This window comes from Megalobrama amblycephala, linkage group LG11 (assembly GCF_018812025.1).
Source record: "Megalobrama amblycephala isolate DHTTF-2021 linkage group LG11, ASM1881202v1, whole genome shotgun sequence".
In the NCBI taxonomy this organism is placed as follows: domain Eukaryota; kingdom Metazoa; phylum Chordata; class Actinopteri; order Cypriniformes; family Xenocyprididae; genus Megalobrama; species Megalobrama amblycephala.
Genome location: NC_063054.1, coordinates 4367910 through 4392883, shown reverse-complemented (window position 1 = coordinate 4392883; position 24974 = coordinate 4367910). Strand labels below are relative to the sequence as shown.

The 24974-nt window shown below is 35.9% G+C and overlaps 1 protein-coding gene across 2 annotated transcripts; it reads left to right on the top strand.

Moving 5' to 3' along the window:
- The first annotated feature begins 8190 nt into the window (after nucleotides 1–8190).
- Nucleotides 8191–24354, top strand: LOC125278961 (claudin-20-like). Of its 2 annotated transcripts, none has more exons than XM_048208404.1 (3): nucleotides 8191–8988; nucleotides 20632–20684; nucleotides 21218–24354. In XM_048208404.1, the coding sequence occupies exon 3, from the start codon at nucleotides 21357–21359 to the stop codon at nucleotides 22218–22220; it is 864 nt and encodes a 287-aa protein (XP_048064361.1). In that variant the 5' UTR covers nucleotides 8191–8988; nucleotides 20632–20684; nucleotides 21218–21356; the 3' UTR covers nucleotides 22221–24354. The 2 variants fall into 2 exon arrangements, with proteins under 2 accessions (XP_048064361.1, XP_048064359.1); XM_048208402.1 differs by having other exon boundaries at nucleotides 20629–20684.
- The last annotated feature ends 620 nt before the right edge of the window (nucleotides 24355–24974 follow it).

The following is a 24974-nucleotide window of genomic DNA, read 5'->3' as shown; positions in this document are numbered from 1 at the left end:
CATCCCTTAAGTTAAAAACTTAAGTTTTCTTTGTTGTTTAAGCTTGAAAATACTGGTATTACTGTTAAGATATAAATGTTGATATGCTCTGTTTTCAGTTTTGGCTATTGTAATTTATTTGTAAAAATATATGACTTAACTAAACAAACCTTGTGAAAATGTTTTTGTTTTATTTAATAAAGAATGTGTTCTATAATATTTCCTGATAGCATTAAAGTCTTGCAAATCTTGATCTCCTATATTAAAAACCGTCCAAGCAGCTGTAACGCAACACAATGTCAGTGACAGCTACTTTTTCTGTCCATACTGAAAGCAAAAATGCTGTGACAACACAATCACAGCCAATCAGATCATGCACTGTAAAAAAAATGACTGTGATTTTAACAGTAAAAGACTGTAAAAATGCTGCAGTGAAAAACTGTCAATTGGTTTACAGAAAGTTTCCGTACTATATACGGTGAATAACTGTAATAGATCTAACGGTACATTTAATGTAATTTTACGGTAAAATACCGTTAAATTCACAGTTTTTGGAAGTGAAAAAGAACAATTCATTGTAAAATTTACAGTGAAAAACCGTTAATTGACATTCCCACAATTCCCTGCGTGACACTTCACATTTGATATATTTTCGTTGAAATAACTCTGTTTCTTCTTAGTTTTTCAAATTTTTTTCTAATCAGTTATGTACATTAGGGTTTTATGTTACATCTAATGTTGTTAAATTAATGTTTATTGCATTTTTAAAATGTCATGCATGTTACCATGATGGTGTTTAGTGTGTGTGTGAATGACACTGTGTGTACCTTCTATATATTAGTATTGTCCTCCTCAGCTTGTGGAAAAGCTGCTTGTGATGAACTCTGATTCATCATGTGACTCTCATCACCACTGTGTTTGGTGACTGTCAGTGTATTATAAAGGTAAAAAACATATTAGTACTTCATTAGGTTGGTAAATTAACATTATATCAGTTAATGAAATACGTTATTTTACCGTAAATTTAACAGATTTTTTTTTACGTTGCTACTGTATTTTTTACGGTAAAGTTCTGGCAACCACAGCTGCCGGTTTTTTACCGTAAATTTTACTGGGATTTTTTTTACAGTTTGCTTAAAGCCCGTTAACACCAAGAACGAGCTATAAAGATAACTGTAACAACTATATTAGTATCCACACCAGCATGCCCTGCAGTTTTGTTGTCTTTCACTTTAAATGCTCGAGCTCTTTGAAGCAGGATGGATTCTGATTGGCTGTCAATGTTTTTATCGTTCATCATCTGGAAAAAATGTTCAAAGTGATTCCAACGATATCGTTCCTCTTTGTCATTGTAGTTTTGGTGTGGACTCTGTCTTTCTTTTACATTTAGAACAATTTTTAAAACTAAGTCGTTATCATAATGGTTATAGTTATCCCTGGTGTAAACATACCTTTAGCGTTTAATATGCAGTTATGTGGAGCTGAATTTTTTTTTATTTTCTTTGATCGCTTTGTACATTGCCATGTTTTTAGAAAGATTTAGAGATTCTTTCCATTGACAGATAAGAGAAGCAGCTCTGTGAATTAGTTTTTTCTCAGTCACTCTTTCTTTCTGACTGGCAGCTACAACCTTGTTTTAAAAGTACTAGAGAAAACGAGAGAGAGCGAGAGAGAGAAATGAAACTGAGTCATAATTACGAGCCCTTTTCTCTAGCTTCCTTTGTTCAGGAATTTTGTGGGCGATGTTAATTGTGTACGTGGGCTTTGATAGCACATTACATTGTCTCTTTGATTGAAAAGAAGGATGGGGAAATGAACATTTGCATTCCCAGAAGTTGTATCAGTGCTTGCCAGGCAGCTAAAGAACAGTGTTAAAGATTTAGGTAAGCTTAGGTTTTAGTCTGGTTTTGTGTACATAAAATGCAGTTGGTTTTGCATTTTTAAAGGGCGTTCACAATGATTTACAGCAACAAAGTGACTGGAGGTCATTCATTTTCAATAAGAATTGCTACTCTGCTGTTCCATGAATGAGTTAAGTTTGACTTTATGCAAATGAGCAGTGAAGTATGTGGATCTCATGTTATCAGTCTGGGAGATAATGTAGTCAAGTGAAGGCAAGAAAAAGGAGAAGGTTACGGTAAGGGAAGAACTCATTTGTTTTGTCTCTTCATACATAAACCAATATAATTAAAAGAAAAATCTGTGACAATAATTCTAACCAACAATAGCATGTTCTGGCAACTTTCTAGTTACATAATTGCTCTTAGTGTAAATGCAGAATTAAAGAGCCTATAGACATTTAAATACAGGCACGAAAGAATAGTCCAATCACAAGTCAGTATGCAAAGAAATGCAAGAAAGAAGACCAATCACAATTCATTATGCAAATAGAAGCTTAATATGCAAATACATATACAGTCATTTTGTGTAATGATATTAATAAGTAAACCATTTTGAACCAGTTGATTTCTAAATAAACCTGGCAGTGTATACTATAAATACTGTTGGCTCAAACAGCTTATGTTCCTCTTTTGTAAGTCGCTTTGAATAAAAATGTTAAATTTCCTTAAAAACTACTTTGTCACTTGCTTGTCAATCAATAGTAAAGGGAGTGTTCAAGAAAATTGTAAAAAAAAACAAACAAACAAAAAAAAAAAAAATTATTTGATAATGCTAGCACACTCTTCACCTTAACTTTTCTTTAAAAGTATCATGTTCACAAACCAACATGTTGGGGTGGGGTGGGGCCATTAATAAAAAAATAATTTTGCTAAATGGAAATAGGACAAATGGTGTAAAAAGTACACACACTGCATATAAAAGAACACGCATTTTGATTGGTAATGACAGTCATACGTCATTTCATGATGACAGACGTAACACGACACTGTCATTATTCTTTGTGATGGATATGTTTGATGAAAATGGAAATGCTTTGTCTTATGAAAATTTTATGTTTACCTACAGTTTCCCCATTCCATGGCTAAATCCATATAAATTTTGTATGCTGAATAAAGTTAAAGAGGTACAATTTAAAATACTTCATAAAATCTACCCATGTAAAGCTTCATTATCAAAATTCATGGACATCGACAGCAAATGCTCTTTTTGTACTGTACACGAGGAAGCTCATTTGTTTTACAACTGTGATTTATCTTTAAAATTTTGGTCTGATGTTAGTTCTTTTCTTTTTGCCCCAAGAAATGTAAATTATAAATTATCTCTAAAAGACGTTATATGTTCTTTCACAAACAGAAGCAAAATGTTTGAATTTGCGGTGAACTTCTACATTTTGCATGGTAAATATTATATTCATAAACAAAAATTTGCAAAATGCATTCCTAAATGCAATTTCTTTTTAAAAGAGATGGAATCGCTGAACAAGTCATTAAAATTAATTAAAAACAAAAAGAATGACATTTTGTTAAACTTTATGGAGGAATTCTTTATATTGTAATGTCCCAAATATGTTTACCAAATTCTATGAATCTTGAATTTGTCAATAAGAAAAAGGAAGAAATATTTATTTTTATTTTTTATTTTTATTTGTATTTCTGCTTTTTTTGTTTGTTTGTTTTGTTGTTGTTGTTGTTGTTGTTGTTGTTAATTTGGTTGAGAATATGTGACATCTATCCTGTGAATCATTATTGTTGTATGCTGGATTCAATGTTTTTAAAGGGGAAAAAAATATCCCAGCTAGAGGGCGCATGACTTTAAAACGTAAATATAGGTCGTAATAAGGTGCTTGAAAAACAACCTAGAGGGCAGGGCTCTGAACCGGTTCAAGGAACGAAAACGAAAACAGGAAACGAACGAAATTTTGACCGGGACATAACCAGAAACGGAAACTAAATCAAATTTAATCGTTCTGAACAGAAACGCTAATTTGAAATTGGTCCGTGTATCTTTTGGTCATTCGTTTTTTGATTTAATAATGAAATCGGAAAATGAAAAACGGCACCTTTTTCGTTTTCCATTTTTTTCAAACAAAACGAAAAACAAGAATTCGGCTTGATTTTTCGTTTTTCGTTCAGGGTAGAAAATGAATAAACAACTTGAATATTTGATCTCAAAATGTGGGCGGGAATGAAACGCCCCTTTCCGCTGATTGGTCAACCAAACATTAAACTGTGCCGTCATCAGTTCTTCCGCTGTTCAGAGCAGCAGAATAATAGTCCTTCGCTGCGATGGATTTAACGCGTTTATTGCAACTATATAATCACTTTTAGATGTACATTTAATCTTAATCTCTATCGCTTGATCTCTATCTCTCAAACAGCCAGACTAACGAATGACTTGAGACACAAATCGAGGCAGAGCCTGTAGAGGCTTTCTTCTGTGTGTCCATAAAACGCGTGTTTAGCTCAGAGATATTATACTAGTTTATCTCAGAAATAACAATTTACTTCGCACGTGCACTCACGGCTACCTAATAGCCAATACCTTTGACACACTGCCTGTTTTATTATTGCTGATTTATTATTGTAGATAGCGGCACGCACTGAAGAATTGCATGCGCAAATGCGCCGGCGCGCGCTGCATTTAATTACTTATAGATAAAGCGCAAAAGAAACTACGAGCAATAACCGTCGTTGTTCTGTTGTAAGTTAAGTCATGAAATTACCAAACATGCGATTAAAGCTGCCTCAAAACTGTGCATGCATTTATTTGTTGACGTGGTTTTAAATTGTTATCCAATTTGTTGGCCTTAAAACGTCTTAAAAATGCACATGTACACCAGGGAAATCTAATTTTTCGGGGGAGCATATGCTCCGTACCCCCCTAGGAAACTAAAACTTCTGACCTCGGTAATTATGAAACCCTGCGTACGGCCCAGCTTATATTTTATCTAATGAAATCTGAGGTAAACGTGTATTTCTCCAAATGTGCGCACTTTTGGACTAAAAGTTTGTATGTGTATGCACTGTGAAAAAATAAATGGGACCAAACGCGACTGAATGTAAAGGTTTGTGTCTCGTTATTCTATTAATAACTACCGATTGATTTTGCATTTCTATCAGAAATTAAGAATTATTAGTGTCATTGTAGTGGTGCAAATATCTAAGCTATCTAATACTTCAAACCTCAAGGTTAAATCAGATTTTTTTTTTTTTTTGTAAAAATGTTTCTGTAACAGCTGCCAAAAATAGTAGGCTATATAGCTCTACTGTGGTTTTTAACAAATTTTCAAAAACAAAAAAACAAACAAACAAAAACTTTTCAAAACATCCCCCCTCTTTTTTTTTTTCACAAATCGCACCCTGCACAGATGTCATAACTTTTGTTTTAGGCAATACGCTGAGATTATTTAATTAATATTAGGTATTGGCCGGCTAACAGATGGCATACAGAATTTTCTCTGCCAACTAAACCTCCAAAGCAAATAAAGTCAAAGAACAGTTATGCGACTGACTCGCAGTAGGCACACAGAGTTGTTTCGTTCCTGAATGAATAAGAGTCTTTGAACAACCCATTAATATAGACGATGATTCAGTGACCAATTAATATAGACAGCCACTTGATTTTATTCCTGAATGAATCAGCGCTTTGAACGAACGAATCGACAAATGAATAAATGACTCCTTCTTTAACACAATGACTTACCGCCACCTAGTGGCGATATTACGTTCATAATCCAATTAAGTATTATTTCATCTTGTCATTTCATATTTCTGAATAAAAATGTTGTTTAAAATATTAATCTCATTATATTATACTGTTGTAATTAATGTGTAAATGTATTTACTGTAAGTAGCTACATCTGAAAGCATCATGCAGTTGACTGATAGTGATTTAATTGGTAACAGCCTAGTGTCATGTTATTCTAATTTATTTGACTACATTTAAGAATTTAACATTATAGAGAGCATAAATATTTAATAAAATTAGGAAAGAAATTATATATAAAGGTAAAAAATACCCCTGAAAATCATTTGTCCCATATAAGTTAATTTCTGACACTGGTAGATGGCATTAAATATGAAAACCTTTCATGAAAACCTGGTTTATTGTACAAAGTCTTATTTCAGGGTTTTATTCATATAACTCAAACAAGTTCACCGTAAAAACGTCAAATTCATATTTCACTAAAGTCAATCACTGAAACATTAGATAATGGCATTATGATATCCATCTGTTGACTGAATAAAAATCATAATAGAACTATAGTAGATGTGCTGTGAACATTAACTACGATGGTGGTCAGCAATAATAAAACAGGCAGTGTGTCAAAGGTGTTGGCTATTGGGTAGTTGTGAATGCAGGTGCGAAGTAAATTATTATATCTGAGATAATAATATTTCTGAGCTAAACACTCGTTTTTATGGACACACAGAAGAAAGCCTCTACAGGCTCTGCCTCGATTTGTGTCTCAAGTCACTCTTTAGTCTGGCTGTTTGAGAGATAGAGATCAAGAGATAGAGATTAAGATTAAATGTACATCTAAAAGTGATTATATAGTTGCAATAAACGCGTTGAATCCATCGCAGCGAAGGACTATTATTCTGCTGCTCTGAACAGCGGAAGAACTGATGAAGGCACAGTTTAATGTTTGGAATGACCAATCAGCGGAAAGGGGCGTTTTATTCCCGCCCACATGTTGAGATCAAATATTCAAGTTGTTTATTCATTTTCTACCCCTGAAAAAAAAACGAAAAATCAAGCCGAATTCTTGTTTTTCGTTTTGTTTGAAAAAAATGAAAAACGAAAAAGGTGCCATTTTTCATTTTCCGATTTCATTATTAAAACAAAAAACGAATGACCAAAAGATACACGGACCGTTATTTTATCGTTCCGTTTAATATTTTGATTTGGCAGTCAACCAATCACGAATTCAAATAGTACAGCCTATGCAAATATGACGCTGATGCATCCAACATGAGTGAAATGCCTGCGCTCAGGCTCTACATTGAAATGCCCGCGCTGACGCGCGAGTCACCTGTAGTCCTTTTGGTGTGTTCAAGCGCAGCTTTTTAGCGACAACACAGTCAACTTTCGTCGCTTCTAGTTCTTTGACATCAGCTTGGTGTGCCCCGAGCTTAAAAGTGAAATAATTTAAATGAAGTGTAAAGGTAGACTATGTAACTTTTGGCCCTCTAGCAGTTAAAAAAAAAGTTAAAAAAAAACTGCATGCATTGTGCGGAAGAACATTGTTTTGGTTGTGCTTTGGCTCTGTGTGACATGTACGGTTCATGAGAGAGATTATCGTACTGTTCATAAAACATTCAATATAGGCTTAAGAGATATAACCAGTTAAGATGGAAAGGATCTCAAGCTGACTAGCTGAAGACATTACTGTAGCTATACACATTAATAGACACTGTACTTCCTTGAAAATAAATTCCAGCACTGTGCTAAACAACCATAATGAAATGACCCTTCACAATAGAAAATGCTTTACAATGAACATATGACAAAAGAGCTACATATGGCAATTTATCTGTTCAATAAAAGACTTTAATCACCTGTTGAGTAATAAAAACACCATCCCCAAAAAGCCAAGCCAATGTTGATTCTTGTTTTATTACAAGCTCTGTCGCATTTTCGTTTTGCCAGCAGACTCTTCTCTGTTCAGCGTTTGTTTAAAACGGGTGATTCCCTGGAGGTTGGAGATTTAGATGCGCTATGTCAAACTTTCTTGCTTGTGACAACTAACCAATGCCACTCCCACACCATACACACATCAAAGCAGCTGGAGCCACTTTTCTCTAATTACGGATATGACAAGAAATGCACGGGCGAGTGACGCAAGTACGCCATTTCCCACAAAAACCATCCTGTCAGGTCTAAAATATAAACACTAATAGGCTTACCATAGGGAATCAGGGTAAGACAAAAACAGTTTTGGAGAAAGGATAGATGTGAATGTGTATTTAATGTATTCTAAATTGTTTCCTCTTTTACATTGCATAGTTTTGTTCATGATTTTCAAGAGTGGTTAGGGTTAGTTTAAACTAAAACTAACTAAAACTAAGAAAGTATACTTTCAAGTATATTGAACAAAAAAAAAAAGTTACATAGTGCACCTTTAAATGGAAATAGCTCAAGTTGTTACAGTTTAATCAAATGCAGAAATATGTGGGCTGCTTTGCAAGCATTGTGATTAGAGTTAGCTTTTTTTTTTCAAAATACATTTGAAATGTGTTTTGAAATCTAACATGACTAACTGAAATGTCCAAGTATGCTTTTAAAAAACATCAGTATATACATAGGAGAGTGCAGGGCAAAGAAAATTAATGTTGGGAAATGGCAAAGCAGTCCAAGCTCCTGTTGCCACAGTAACACCTGTGTGGAGGACCATAAAGACGGCCCACCTCTCCAACACATAAACTGTGAATGAGACTCCATCCTTATCAACAGAAGCAGCCAGAGGAAGGGAGCAAACACTTCTCTGGGGACGGATCTTTACGAGGGTGAGTGCATTGATGGAAGAGCGTGGGAAGTGGAGAGAGCTGTATCTCAGATCCCAAGGTTGGACTTCCCTGCCCTCTGTCTGCTCTGAAATGAACTGACAGATTGCTGAAGTAACCAAAGCAGACCCTGCACTGACTAGAGCCTCTTTTCCTCTCTCAAAACCATTGAGAGAGGCTGTCGTTGGGTTTCTTTGGTTTGCTTTCCAGCCTCGTCATTCTCTGAATCAGCCGGTTTGGATCTCATTTCACAGTTCTTGGGCCTTCTAGAATCGAGGAGCAAAGACATGGCACGAGCTGCATCCAGAACTGGAGATATCCAAGGGAAAGTCTTAGTCCCGAGTCTGGCTTTGGTACGGTCTTGACGGGCAGTAAAAGTAGTGGAAACATGTCAGGCAGAGCACTATGGGAGTGGACACCGACGACCGCCTGCATGGAGCTCGTGGAATGTGCTGTGCTCAGCCTGACGTCCACCCTGTGTCACGCTTAGGGTGCCCCTCTTACCCACTACCTGGACGTCACACACTTTCTGTGTGTTCTTGCTGACCACACATGTGTAGGTGTGTTAGCATATTCTGGCTTTAGCTGTCAAGACATACAGGTTAGTGAGATTCTTTTTCCTTTTTTCTTTCTTTCTTTCTTTCTTTCTTTCTTTCTTTCTTTCTTTCTTTCTTTCTTTCTCACTTAGTAGTGAGTAGTTAACTTAAACCTACTTATACAGAGAGTAATTACTAGACAACATACAGTACATGGGAGATTATTTACAGTCTATTAGTTGAAGTTATACTTATTTATGCTGTTTTTTAAGCTATTAGACTTTAGATGTTTGTCTAGTGGATTAAACTTGCAAATAAATAAATTGAAGGAGGAGCCTGAGCAATATACAGAGACCAGAATGTCAGACACTTAATTACGCAGGCAAAATACAATCATTTCAGTAGGAATAAGCATGATCTGGAATTTCTTATTTCACACATTTGTTAAACTTTGAAAATTTGCTGCGTTGATCACTATACACTACCAGTCAAAATGTTTGGAATAATAATGATTGGTAACATTTTAGTATAGGGAACACATATAAACTATTAACTACGACTTTTCCCTCAATAAACTCCTAATTTACTGCTTATTAATAGTTAGTAAGTTAGTTGTTAAGTTTAGGTATTGGGTACAATTAAGAATGCAGAATAAGGCATTAATATGTGCTTAATACGTACTAAGAAATAGCCAATATTCTAGTAATATTCATACTAATAAGCAACTAGTTAAATGACCCTAAAATGAAGTGTTACCTAATGATTTTTTAAGGGGACCTATTATGCCTCTTTTCACAAGATGTAATATATGGTGTCTGTGAATTTTTAGCTCAAAATAAAAAAAAAGTTTGTCAAATTTGCCCTTATTTGGATGTGAGCAAAAACATGCCGTTTTTGTGTGTGTCCCTTTAAATGCAAATCAGCTGCTGCTCCCAGCCCCCTTTCCAGAAGAGGGCGGAGCTTTAACAGCTCACACTTCGTTGCTCAACAACAACAAAGCTGGAGAATCTCATGCAGCCAAAATGAGGGTTGTCAGTAACAGTGTTCAGCCTTACATTGTTCAAAACGGAGTCGGACACTGATGGAGAGACTCGGGAAGAAGTTAAAACTTTTAGAATGCAACTGGATGTTTCGAAATGTTTAGTGGATAAATTTATAGTCTTTAGACCTTATATGTAGTCCTTAAAAAGTGATTTCTGTAAAAGAAAATATCTCCCTTTGCATTGAACTTTGAGTATCTTAACTTTGCAAATGTCATTTATGCTCAAACAGCAACATTAGACTAACTAAAGTTAAAAAGTGAAATCATAATCACCCTACCTTATGCTCACCAAGGCTGCATTTATTTAATCAACAATACAGTAAAAACAGTAGCATTGTGAGAGATTATTACGATTTAAAATAATTGTTTTCTATTTTGATAAAATTTAAAATGTAATTTATTCCTGTGATGGCAAAGCTGGATTTCAGTCCTTCAGAAATCATTATAATTTGTAAGTGGTTTTTGCTGTTTAATATTTTTGAGGAAACAGTGATGCATTATTTTCAAATGATACAAACCACAATGATGTTAAAAACGAAAACAAAACCTTAACAAAAGCATAACCACACACAAAAATCTACTCAAAACACTTAGTAACCACATCGCAACATGCTAAAACGCCTTAGAATACCACAGCTGTGTGAAAAAAAGCCACTCAGAAGACCTTTTCTACAACACATCTTGCTCACTAAAGCACTGTGAACACAGTAGCAACTGCACAGTGACGTGATAAAAAGAACACCTTGCATCGGCACAGGATTGTGTCAAAAACCACTCAGAACACTTTAGCAACCACATAGCAACATGTTTAAAAAAACAACACTCAGAACACTTTAGCAACCATTGTGCAAAAAACCCCAGTCAGATCAACACCTTGCATTGTGGTGGCAATTCTCTCTCAAGCACTCAAATTCTCTTCAGAAAATGTAGAAATCAAGTACAAATCTACAAAAAAAAAGCTATTTAAAATGATATTGGAGTCATTTTTAATCTCTACACGATTCTGAGTTTGTCAGACGTCTTGTCATTTTGTGGGTACATGTCACAATTTTAGACAACAACATTTAAAGATCAGGACAAACAATGCTGCTTCTCAGCTGATGGTAGGTGACGGTGACAGCAGCACTGAGAGTGGAAGTAAATGAGTCGTTTCTACTCGAATGAGAGCAGAGTGATGGTGCAGGGTTGTGCAAACAGCTTCCGCCACCAGCTGGAACAAGCAGCCCTCATTGTTTAATGACAGATATACAGTCTCTGCCTGTCCCACTGCTTTGTGGACCACTATTTTGTAGATCCTCTTTCAACACCCTGTTCACCTTACAAGATGTTTGAAAAGCTCTAACAAAATAATTTAGGTTTATTGGTTGAATAAGATGTGACCCATAAGCAGTGTTGGGGGTAACATTACAGTAACTTGAGTTGTAATCAGAACTTTTTCAAGTAACTAGTAAAGTAAGCATTACTTTTCCAATTTACAACAAAATATCTAAGTTACTTTTTCAAATAAGTAACGCAAGTTACTTTTTCACATTTATTGATGACATGTTGTCCCCATGTTTAGAGAAATAAAGTGCAGAGATATTGTGTGCGCTGTGTAAGCATGATGGTTATTGTAGTTCTGCTAAATGTGAACTGCATTTACTCATCTCACTTGCACGAAATCATTCAGTATTTCTCAAAATGAATAAAAAATCAGTGAAATGCAATTGAATTTTTGCAAACCTGTAATAATTCACTATATTAAATTACACAAATATATTTTGTATTTAATCTCAATTATTAACCAATGTCTTTGCTGCTGACCTTCAATATATCTAATCAGCCTCTAATTTCAGAAATCTTTAGATTAGATAGAAATAAGAACTGACTTCCTTCCCTGTTCACCTAAATCCAGAACGGCAGCACACTGAAAATTTGTTTGATGCCCTCTACTTACAGGTGTAAAATGCTTTTCCTTCAGCCTGAGCTTATTGATTTCATTTTGGTGTAAGGGCTTTTTTTGCCAAAAATAAACTTTTTTGTTGTTATAAAAACAAACAAACAAGCAAGCCCAGCCCCCGGTGAGAAAAAGTAACGCAAAAGTAGTAACGCATTACTTTTATAAAAAGTAACGAAGTAACGTTGTTACTTTTTTAGGGATAACGCAAAGATGCATTACTTTTAAAAGTAACTTTCCCCAACACTGCCCATAAGTAGATAAGAAAATTAGTCAGCTGTAATATATATATAATAGTTTTGTCACTATGACAATGAAATTAATCTTTTTTTCCCCCCTTTGTGTATTGGTATAAAGTGCAAAAAATGTTGTGATGTATTTCCTCATATGCAGTTTTTGTTTTGGTGGCTTATGCAAGAAATATTTCACAATATGTTGGCACCTTGATAAAAATAAAACTGCATGAACTTGTGATGTAAATTTGTCACTGAGACTATTCTTACAATTTGATTTAAACCATGTAATCTCTTATCTGAGCCTTATTAAACCTACCATTTTAATTGTTTTATTTACTCACCATTTTATTTACTTACCCATATTTAGTGTTTAGTAACATCTGCATAATAATAAAAAAGTTTTATAGTCCATGTCTCCATATTCTCATTACCATTAAACTTTAGTTTAAACTTGCGTCAAAATCGCATAGTTTATTTTACAGATTATGTGATTACCATAAAAAGAAAGGAAACATATGAGCAGTAACAAGTGAGCTGTGGTGAGTGAAAAACATCCCTCTGAGAAAAGTGAATTTCCATTTTCTCTTCCCACGCCCTACAAACAGCTAGAGGCTAAACATGCTGCTAGTACACATGCTCAGTCCTGTGACACAAGCCCCTCCTGACGAAAGAGACTCAAACACTCTGCACATGTGCCCACAGACTCTAAACATTTCTAAAGTAATCATCAAAAAATGAGCATGAGAAAGACTTCGAATTTCACTTGTAGAGAGAATTTATTTATGCAGTATCACATTTACTATAAGACCCTTTGTTTGTTGAATGCCACAAATCTACCATCTACCCAGTTCACATGGTACATGGACAAGCATTTCATACAATGGGCTTAAACAGCTCTTTTACAGCAGATTTAGCTTACAAACAATTGACAGTCGTGACCTAAATATGATTTTCATTTACACACAGCAAAATCCCCAGAGTTAAATCAACTCTGCTCAGATTACATATGGTCCCTCTCTATACAGTGTTAAAGGTGCAATATGTAATATTTTTGCAGTAAAATATCCAAAAACCACTAGGCCAGTGTTATATATTTTGTTCACTTGAGTACTTACAATATCCCAAATGTTTCCAACTATTTGTAAATCGTGAGAAAATTGCAATTTTAACCAAGGCTCCGGGACGTGTGAGGAGTTGCCTGTCAATTGTGCCATACCCGTTACCGTCAGTTACGGGTATGGCGTTACCCTCAGTTACCAGTTTTATTTTGTAGAAACCATGGAAACACCAAAGACGCTTTAATATATTACACGTTTTAATAGACAAGGGAACAACTGTTTTGATATATTTATAGACAGAAAACTAATTGTTTTTATATAGCTCAACAAGTTTAGTCTTTTTTCTCCATCATACAATGTTTTAAAATTTGTCAACACAAGCCATCCAGCATTTAATATATTCTAAAATCGATCTTACTACAGTGTGTTTCAAACAAGTGTCTCACAGCAGCTGCCAAACGAACGCACAGAGTAACGTTATAACAACATTTTAAACACACTCAAATGTATCTAATATGATAAACAGACCTGTGTTACCTCATACTCATGACCAGAATAGCGGAAGCGGCGCCAGCGACTGTGGCATAATAAAAGTTCCGCTGCTCATGAGGCGTGTGTTGTGCAATCACTCCAGTGGCCTCGTTCAGCTCCCACAACACTCGGTCCTGCTCTGCTTCACACTGCAGTAACGTTAATAATCACAATCATGAACAAGATTTGTTCCCGAGTCCAATCCCTATTCTTTTGCACCGTCCGTTGAGGTGGAGACCACATGTCCCAAGATTCCGGTCTCAAACTTGGCGTCATCAAGCTACGCCTTTGTTTTGAATAGGCCTCTAGCGACCTCTAGCGGACAGAATTGTTACATAATGCACCTTTAAAGTAACACTGAAGCAGAGTTAAAGTTAATGAGATAATTAAGTGATTAAGTTATGATTGAGCATTAGTGATGAACACCTGCTGTTAACAAGTAGAATCACTGAAGAGAAACACAATAACTACAAATGACTTCCAGCCAAAATCTTAGATGAAATCAACTGAAGATAAAATACATTAAATCTCTCAGGATCTGATTAAACAACTCCACAAACAGCATATAATCTCATTAACTTTAACTCTGCTTCAGTGTTATTTTAACTCTATGTAGAGAGGGACCATATGTTGATTTAACTCTGGGGATTTTGCTGTGCAATAATAAATCCTAAAATTCAGCACTAGTAACGTAGTTTTTGCGCCATCAGTCGCGTGCACACTCAAGCTCCGAGAATCTCCCGTTCTTGGCTCATTTTGAGTCTGACTTGTGAATTTTGTGAATTTTTAACTGGAGATTTTAACAGATCATTTGAATCAGTGAGTTGTTAGTTGTGTTCGACTTGAAGCGGTGCTGCTCAGACCGTTCTATGTATGACATCAAAGTATTTCGAGAGCAATTCGAAAGCATGCAGAGCTGTCTGCTCTCTAAATGACATTGACTTGACATTTGGTATTCAACAGTATTCTTGACATTTATTCAACAGTGCTTTGATCTGCCTGCATTGACACTATTCTTTAAGAGCTGCTGTGCAGCCAAAATTCATGTACCAGTTATCAATGTAAAGCTGCTTTGACACAATCTGCATTGTAAAAAGCGCTATATAAATAAAGGTGACTTGACTTGACTTGACTTAAAAGCTCTCGCGGTACTTTGATATCATACACCAATTGGTCTTTGCAGTGCTGCTTTAAGTCGAACACACTTGGGCCTGTTACAATATAGTTTTCGTGTAATTGCACACTAAGTTACAACTTGAACACTACTTTCACGATTGCACCATTAAACTTAGTTGAAGCATATACAGTATAAACTAAATATTTACGGAAGCATCTGATCAGGAGTAACATTGGAATAAAATAGCAGACTGAAAGAAAAGCATCAATAAGCTCTTGTTTTACCTGACAAAGGTCAATTCTTTAGACATATATAATAATGCTGACATTTACACTCGCTTACATTTTAAGAGAGAGGACATTATGTGAATAAATTACTTTTTTGTTAGCGACTCACTGAATCCATCCTAAACAGCACATGGATAAATTCAAAATAAATGTCATTTCTTTTGTGTTTTTTGTATCAGTATTTATTTATTTATTGTTCCTTATTCATTTCAAATACAATTTCTGAATGTTATTTATTCTACATATAAAAATACCTTTGCACGCTTAAAGGTCCCGTTCTTCGTGATCCCATGTTTCAAACTTTAGTTAGTGTGTAATGTTGTTGTTAGAGTATAAATAAAATCTGTAAAATTTTAAAGCTCAAAGTTCAATGCCAAGCGAGATATTTTATTTAACAGAAGTCGCCTACATCGAACGGCCAGTTTGGACTACATCCCTCTACTTCCTTCTTTAATGACGTCACTAAAACAGTTTTTTGACTAACCTCCGCCCACAGGAATACACAAGAGTTGCGTTTGTAGAGTGTGTTTGTCGCCATGTCGTCGAAACGCTGTTATTTTCATCCCGCAGTCCAATCACCGGGTCTGATTCCGGCTCAAATTGATAGGGTAAAATTAAAGACATGTTTACAATAACACTGAGCGCGTGCATCTCCACGTTATGGTAAGAGGCGTGACCTTTCCGGGCAAGGTTCGCTAAGCTGCTGTCGAATCACAACACCGGAACCGCTGGCACAATCAGAACTCGTTACGTATTTCTGAAGGAGGGACTTCATAGAACAAGGAAGTCATCAGCCCGTTTTTATGACAGTGGAAACAGCGGTATACAGATAAGTAAATTATGTGAAAAATACTGTGTTTTTTTACATGCGAAACATGAACACCTGTTATATTGCACACTATAAACACAATCAAAGCTTCAAAAAACCACGAAAAACGGGACCTTTAAGTATCATATTTAATTTAACTTATTTTTACTGATAGTTAGGTAGGTTGATAGGTTAAACTGAAATTCACAGCATTTCAACACAAATTCTGCTCATTTATTTGAAGGCTGCTATTGAAATATTGAGGGTATATTATGCATTACTTTACAGAGAGCTTAAGAGTTAGTTCAACCAAAAATGAAAATTCTGTCATTAATTACTCACCCTCATGTCGTTCCAAACCCGCAAGACCTTTGTTCATCTTCAGAACACAAATTAAGATATTTTTGATGAAATCCCAGAACTCTCTGACTCCTCAATAGACAGCAATTTAACCACCACTTTCAAGGTCCAGAAAGGTACTAAAGACATTGTTAAAATAGTCCACATGACTACAGTGGTTCAACCTTAATTTTATGAAGCGACGTGAATACTTTTTATGCGCAAAAGCAAAACATAAATAACAACTTTATTCAACAATATCTTCTCTTCTGTCATTCTCTTATGCTGTTTACATTCAGGACTTCCAGGTTCTACATCAGAATGCCGACACATTATTGGCGGGCTCCTGTGTTAGCATCACATGCATGCATCGTGCTTGCTCACATGAATAGCGTCGGTCAATAATGAGCCGGTGTTCTGACGTAGAACCTAGAACGATGAATGTAGACTACTGGACTATTTAAACAATGTCTTTAGTACCTTGAAAGTGGTGGTTAAATTGCGGTCTATACAGGAGTCAGAGAGCTCTCGGATTTCATCAAAAATATCTTAATTTGTGTTCTGAAGATGAGCGAAGGTCTTACGGGTGTTTCTAGCTACATTCTCCCTTAAGAATAAATGGTGCAACCGAATAAAGTTAGTTACTGAGTTAGTTACAAACTAGCTAGTAGTTACTTAGCCTTTAGCGTGGACTTTATGTTCCAATTTAAAGCAGAACTTTTTTTACCTTCATAAAAAGTCCTTACGATGGTTAATTGACTTGTAGTGGTGTGTTTGAGGCGTGCACTAACCCCCTCTGGCACGTCTACGCCAAAAAACAGCACTTGCAAGTTGAGTTTCGCCGACCCGACACAATCTCGCCTCATGTTCACGTTCACGCGAGAGTGACAAAATGCTTTACGGTAATTCAAAAACAATGTATATATTATGACTTTATAAGACAATTTCGAAAATTATCCACCTCCATCGAGATTTCTTGTACTGTATTTGCAAAACTACTGCGCCGGTGAGCGTTGTAGTCGTTGTAGTCCAGAGCTGCGCTTGGAGTATTTACGACAGTGTGATTCACTGAAGGAACCTGTAGGGTGAGCTTCGCAAATCTTACTGAGTTCCTGCTTTAAGTAAAAAATTAACGAATAGCATGGTGCAACCCTACCCTGTTGACTAAAGAACAGATGCGATCAGATCGGTCCAGTTCACAAATGAATCATTCAGTGCGATTTGTGAACTGATTTATCATGTTAATTGAAAAGAATCAGCATGTTAACAAATCTAACCCCGCAATGCGTCTCTGCGGGTCACAATTTCCTCATTTCAAAATAACGAGGAACAACATGTTTTTTGAAATGTAGTTGAGTAAAAAGTACAATATTATGCTTTGTAATGTATTGAAGTATAAGTTTCACAAAATAAAAATACACAGATAAAGTACAGATACTTGAAAAATGGGTAACACTTTAGAATACTGATCCTTCATTAATGAATAACTACACAGGAACAAATGAGTAATGCATTATTAACACTCTGGTAACTATTAACTAACAATAAACTCTGATTAATTAATTAGTAAGTAATAGTGCTCAGTTGAATGAGGTAGTTCACTATTAGCTAATCAGTAACTACTGTTTTTTCATACCTCCCAGAGAACTACTAAGAACTACTATATGGTTCATAATTAACATGAATGATGCATAATAATGTATAATTAATGCTAAAGTAAAGATCATGTTAACCGACTAGTAATGAAGTATGAAGTATTACCAAATCATTCAGAAGGAATTACTAATTATTTGGATCAGTTTTCTAAAGTGAAAAACATGATAACTCTCAAGTAACACTATAAAACCTGATAAGTTCAGAGTACTCAAAATTATTGTAGACACTGATTACCTCAAAAAAATTATGTAAAGCAACTCAAATCTTTTAAGTAAAGAATAATTATAAATAACAATTAAGTCAAACTGATTTTTTTTTTATTTTAGTTTTATTTAATGTTTAATTCCACTGTACGTAAAACTATTGTTTACCATAAGTAATGTTTCTTATTTTTCAATTATTTTGACGCAGTGGTTGTAAACCCCAATAAATTTAGATTACTCAAAACATTTAAGTAAAAAACTCAAAAGATTATTTTCTAATACACAAATTCAGTAATTACAATTTAATTGAAATGTTGAATAAACTAACACCTAATCTTTATGGTTAAGTGTTAGTTAGCAACAGCGCACCAACATGCGATAACACATAACACATATATAACACATATTCCCCTGTATTAATCTTGTGAAAAAAACAAGAAAAAAAACCCACTCAATTCAATGTTTATTCTACCTTACAGAGTGCGACACAAGGCATGTTGGGAATTTGAAATCTGCTGCAACTCAGTTTAATGTTGAATGGACTCTTCTGATAACGTCGATTACGTGGTAACGATGTAACATGGATGACGTCACTTTATATCGCTCAGTAAACTTAAAAATAATAATTTAAGTACAAGGGTTTACTCAAAAAATTTGAGCTACACAAAAATAAAACTAAACTCCTCGTTCAGAAAATGTAATTGTTTTAAGTTGCATCAGTGATTTAACAGACTTTAATTGCAGCGTACTCAATATTTATAATTTAGTAGTACTATTAAACTTTTGAGGTGTTTGTACAAAAATTATTCAGTTTTGTACAGTAATTGCTTCTGATGTATTTGGTAACACTTAAGTAATTACTAGTGGGTTACCATGATCTTCACTTTAGAATACTGATCCAAATAAGTAGTAGTTCCTTTAGAATTATATAGTAACTCTTGAATTCAAAAACCTCAAAAGTTTACAATGACTCAGTAGTTACTAGAGAGTTATCATGTTTCTCACTTTAGAATACTGATCCAAATAATTAGTAATTCGTTCTGAAGGATTTTGTAATACTTGAGTCATTACTAGTGGGTTACCATGATCTTCACTTTAGAATTACTTATACATTATACATTATTCACATTAATTATGAACCTGTATATACACACTATTACTTACCATTCATTAATCAGAGTTTCTCGTTAGTTAATAGCAGTTACTAGAGTGTTAATAATGCATTACTCATTTATTCCATGTGTAGTTATTAATGAAGGATCAGTATTCTAAAGTGTTACCGAAAAATTGTACTCAAGTAACAAAGTTAATGGTACTTACTGTCTACCATTGCAGAAATGCAGCAAAGCCATAACATTATAATAATAAAGTCATATTACTGTGTCCTGTGTACATTATATAATGTTCTTCAGATGTGTGGAATCAGATAAATTGTACACTGACACGCACACTATGCACAAACACATTAAAGTAGTTAACAAAGTAGAGACAAACTAGTGAGTATAACATATGATTTATATGAGATACTGCAGTGCTGTGTCAAGACTTGACGCAAAAAAGTGACATAAAAAAGTGATGCTTGGAAAACAGTGTCAGAAATCGTGGCCATTCTGAATGAGTTCATGCATTAATAATAATTCATCTTGTTCAAGATATGTATTATGCACTGCTGCAATTTACATATAAACACTTTCCTCTGCTTTATGTCATAATTCCTAACAGCAATAAAACAGAAGAGAATATTAAAATAGAATGACCTCTCTTTTTTTTTTTTTTTTTTTTTTACAGGCAATTCATTTCATTATTATCAGATCTTCAAAAGCCATGGCCAGTTGCGCAATAACATTAAAGAATCCTGCAGTAAGAATGGCTTCTAGTAAATAACAATGCGGTGACCTCCAGCAATAATATTGCTGTCTATGTGATCGTGGCATTACATAAGACTTAAACAACATAAACGTTCATTGTAGCTTATTTGAAGAAGTGTCTTTGTCCATTTAGCAGCTTTCTCTTGGTGTGGTTGAAAGAGTGACAGAGAATATGTTTCTTTGTAACAGTCCTGTAAGCAATTTCCTGCTTTGCTACTTATCAAAAATGAATCAAATCAGCAACCCAGTGCAGCCTGCCACATGTAATAGGAATTGATTTTCTGCTGCACATTGTTTTTTTTTATGGTAAAAAAAAAAAAAATGTGTATTATCATTTTCATCACCTCGTCTTGCATATTACCTGAAATGACATTCCTTTTACTCTGTGTTCTCTGACTGACCTTCAAGTGAGGTGTCCAGCGGTACAGTGATTACTGATCACACGCTGAAATATCCAGTCACTCAAAAACAGGAACGTGTGGGGGTTCTTTCATAGGACACTGAAAAGCTTTGAGACATATGCTGGGTTGCCAAGGAGATGTTATTTGAAAAGAAAGAGGCAGTTTTACAGTAGTTTTGCCTGTTTTTTTCCGGTCAATTCTTTTTACATTCTCTTTTCTTCAGCAGCTAGAAGAAATCTCTTCAGAACTGCTCGACGCATATTGCGCACCAGTGAAAGGGTAAGTAAAGGTTTTTTTGGTTGTTGAGAGATAAATGAAACAGAATGCACTCTAACAATGCACTTGTCTTGATCAATTCATGAGATTCATCACCATCTGAAGGACAACAAAAGATAGGAGTAATTTTCATTCCCTTTCTAATTTCCAAGCTGTCAAATGGTTTGCACAGATAAGGAAAAAAATCAATTAACTCCAACAAAACAGCCATGCCTGCCCAGATAATTGGCTAAATTTCTACCTTACAGCGGTCATGTGCCATTTTTATGTATTCTTGTAACAGCATCACCCATGCCAAAGGGTGTTTCTGCAGCAGTGAAGTCAAAAAACAATTAGCCTTTCAACAACGCTACAAAGTCACTTCCCCCCAAAACGCTGACTGGTTCAGGGCGTACTAAAACATAAATGTCCCAAATAAGGATAGGGTGGGGAAAAAATTGCGGCTTTCCCTTCCAGTCATCAGACCCCGTTCCTCATCTGTCAGACCGTCACGCTTGTTCGCTCAGTTCAATTCTCATTCTGTTTTTTTATCGCAGCCTACCAGAGCCAGTGCGGAGGAATTATCTGCTGTCAGGTCCTGCGCCGGGCTGATAGGGAAACGCAGCGCACCGAGGGCCACTGCAAGGTGAGAGGGACGGCCGCAGGGGGAAGGGAACGAAAAGTCAGGGACCGACGATGCCGTCTTCCACCATGCAGATGTTTGCGTTCATTCTGGCGTTACTGGGGGTCCTGAGTGCCACGGTGGCCACGCTGCTACCCAACTGGAAGGTGAGTGCAGATGTGGGCTCCAATATCATGACTGCCATCTCACAGATGCAGGGACTGTGGATGGACTGCACCTGGTACAGCACCGGAGTCTTCAGCTGCTCGCTTAAGTACTCGGTGCTGGCATTGCCGGCTTATCTTCAGACCGCACGCACCACTATGGTGCTTTCCTGCATGATGGCGACAATGGGACTCTGTCTGGCCGCCCTAGGGCTGAAATGTACTCGCTGGGGTGGCAGTTATCGCTCTAAGGGACACACGGCCATTTCCGCAGGGGCTTGCTTCATCATAGCAGGGATCCTGTGTCTGGTGCCCGCATCCTGGTTCACCAATGAGGTCATCACTACGTTTATGGACACCAAAGTGCCCAAGAGCAGCAAGTATGAGCCAGGCGCAGCGGTGTACGTGGCATTTGTGTCGGCAGGATTCCTTTTAGCTGCGGGCGTAATCTTTTGCTTATCATGTCCTGGAAGGAGAGGCGGTCCATTAGATTCGGGCTCGTCCCACCCCGACAAGCCAAAAAAGCAGAAGCTGCGCCAGGAGCAGCCGACCCGCGACGAACAGAAACAACAGCACTGCGAACAGCAGAGTCAGACTGAACCACCGGAACGAGAGCAGTCGCATCGAGAGAAACTACACCAGGAAAAGCTACAAGCGGATGAGAAGTCGGTGCCGGACAGGATGATCCTGGAGAAGGACAAGCAGTACCAGTCTCCATCTCGAACCCGAATTCAAGATCCCAAGGCCGTCTATAGTCTGCACGACTATGTGTAAACAACTGTCGTCGACTCCAGGAGTATTTAAGGCATTCTTGATTATCAGACTGCCTTTCTTTGTGAGCGGCAAAAAGAGGAGGGGAAAAGCAGTGGAGCAGCAGGAGGAATAATGACTTTGATGCCGTTATCAACCCTTCTCATCTGTGCCTTCGCTTACAGCAAGTGAAACAGTGGAGGTATTTCCAAAGCCCCGGAACAGACAAACTAAGGATTGTGAATCCTCGGATACATGGTTTTACTGCAACTACAAGTAAAAAGGGGGCCAAATGGCGATGCATCATAAAAATGCAACATAAGAAAGGGGAATTTATGAAGATACTAATGTAAGGACAGTCCTAAAAGGTGCATTTGCTTACCAAAGGTTGGAAAAAATAAAGTTATTGTTAACCTATCATTTCATTACCTTGTCAAAGTAAAACGCAAACCCTTGAGAGCAATTTTATCAGCCTTTTGGTAGCTGGAACCATGTGTTATAAGCAAGTTTTAATTCAAAAGCTTGTATATGATCCATTAGGCAGTATGTGCATGCTGTTTGTAGATAATGCTGTTAATAATGCTGCAAAATGGCTTGCAGTTAGGGATAATCAGGCTTGCACCTGAGGATGCTTCACACCATCAGCTGTCCATTAAATGGTGCGTGTCCTTCAGAAAAGGGATTTTGACATGTCCAGTCCATATTTTTCAAAGAATGGTGATGGGGGGGAGGCACAGCGGCAGAGATCAGCTGAGGTAATGATGCTCTTTGCTTTTCCATTAGGTTCGCTACGGATGGGTGCACGCTGCTCATTTATTGTGAGCAGACACAGATCCACCAACACACACACATAAGCTTTCCCTCCCTCGTACTCTTGCTAGAAGGGTAATGGGGGCTTGCACCCAATCATCATGATGCTGTGCGTTGGTGTGTCTAGCCTGCAGGAAGTGCATTTGGTCCTGTTCTAGGGCAAACAGGACGCAGTAACACGCTGTTCACACTTTTGCCGAAAAGTAGAACCAAGGTGACAGAAATCTCAGCGGTGGCTTCAGACTCCCTCGCTGGGGAACAATTACACCTTTGGTCTACATCTCAATTCGGTCAAACCATGCACAGTATTTTCTGATTGCTATGCTGTTTTCACGTATAGTCAAGCCATTAAATGTATTTTCTAAGAGTCAGTGGAAGACAGCAATGTACAATATAATGTACAGTATTTGACTCAAGCTAATGCTAAGTGCCATTGTCTGTGCTTTTTCTGTCATAATGATGGTCAAGGGCTCCTATTGTCTCTAGAGAGACGCCACTGCTTTTCATTTTTATCTCACATATAAGAATACATACTGTTCTTTGTGTTTGATACGCTTGTACAGACTGCTTTAAAAACTGACGCAAAGGCTGAGAGTGACAATGAATTAGAGCAGCAAAACAATGTCATTATGTGCCAATGGACCATGTCTTGCTTTATTGTGCATAGGTTTGATATAGTCACTGGGGTCCAAAAACCTGAGACCACTGGTAAAAAATGCTGCTATTTTGCATTACTGCTGCTATTTCCATTATATTTTTCATTATAATTTATATTATCAGCATAACAATTTGAGTGAAATTTGAATTTCTGATCACTAAACACTTACATAGAAATGTATTCTTTTTTTCATGATTTTTTTTAATGATTTTTATTTTTTTCTTTTAAAGTCTTACATCTTTATTTTCAGATTTAAATGACAAAAAATTCCTGATATCCATTATAGTCTCAGAACTTTGGACTGCACTGTAAAAAGTAGGTTACGCTCACACTGCAGTTGAATGTACTGTCATGTGACAAAGATGGGTTTTTATATACAGTATAACTGTTGTATAAAAAACTCATTCTTTGCTACATTTTCAATTCCTATCTTGCTTATTATTTTAATATGTGAATATTAAATATAAAAAAAGATTAATTAGATTTTTTGCAGAGGTATATTGGGATTGTGATTCTTGTGATTTTTAATCTAACGCAACTCATATTTTTTATTTACCTTATAAATTAACTTATTTACCCTTTGCTGTTAGAGAAATACATTTCTTTGGTAACACTTTACAATAAGGTCTCATTTGTTAACATTAATTAATGTATTAACTAACATTAACTAACAATGAGCTATACATTTGATAACAGTATTTATTCATCTTTGTTAACATTAGTTAATAATGAATAATTTTTATATAATAAAAATACAACTGTTCATTGTTTGTTCATGTTAGTTCACAGACTAATGTTAACAAATACAACTTTTGATTTTAATAATGTATTAGTAAATGTTGAAATTAACATTAACTAAGAGTAATACATGCTGAAGAAGCATTGTTCATTTCTTAGTCCAAGTTAATGTAACAAAATGTTAACAAAATGAAACTTTATTGTGAAGCATTACATAGAAAAAATATATTATGTTTTCTATGTATAATTATATATTAAATATATTGATGTTATGATGAACATGCCAGGGAAGGGTGTTTTCCACATGGGTCAGTTTAGGAGTCACCTGTGTCTGATATTGGTCACGTTTAAAATATAATGTGAACAGCTGCATATAAATTTGGAACTGGGTACTTTGGTTTGCAGTGTGAATGTTAACACATGTACATTACATTTGAGAGACAATGATGGACAAATACTTATATTTTACTAAAACCTCTTCTTCTATCATCATGACAGCGAATGTTGACTACAAGTTTTATAAGCCTGTGTTGGGTAAAGGTGAAAACCATTTGCCATAATATTATGTAGGC

Bases quoted from the DNA above. Each gene is read 5' to 3' on its own strand.
- LOC125278961 (XM_048208404.1), top strand. From the start codon at position 21,357: ATGCCGTCTTCCACCATGCAGATGTTTGCGTTCATTCTGGCGTTACTG.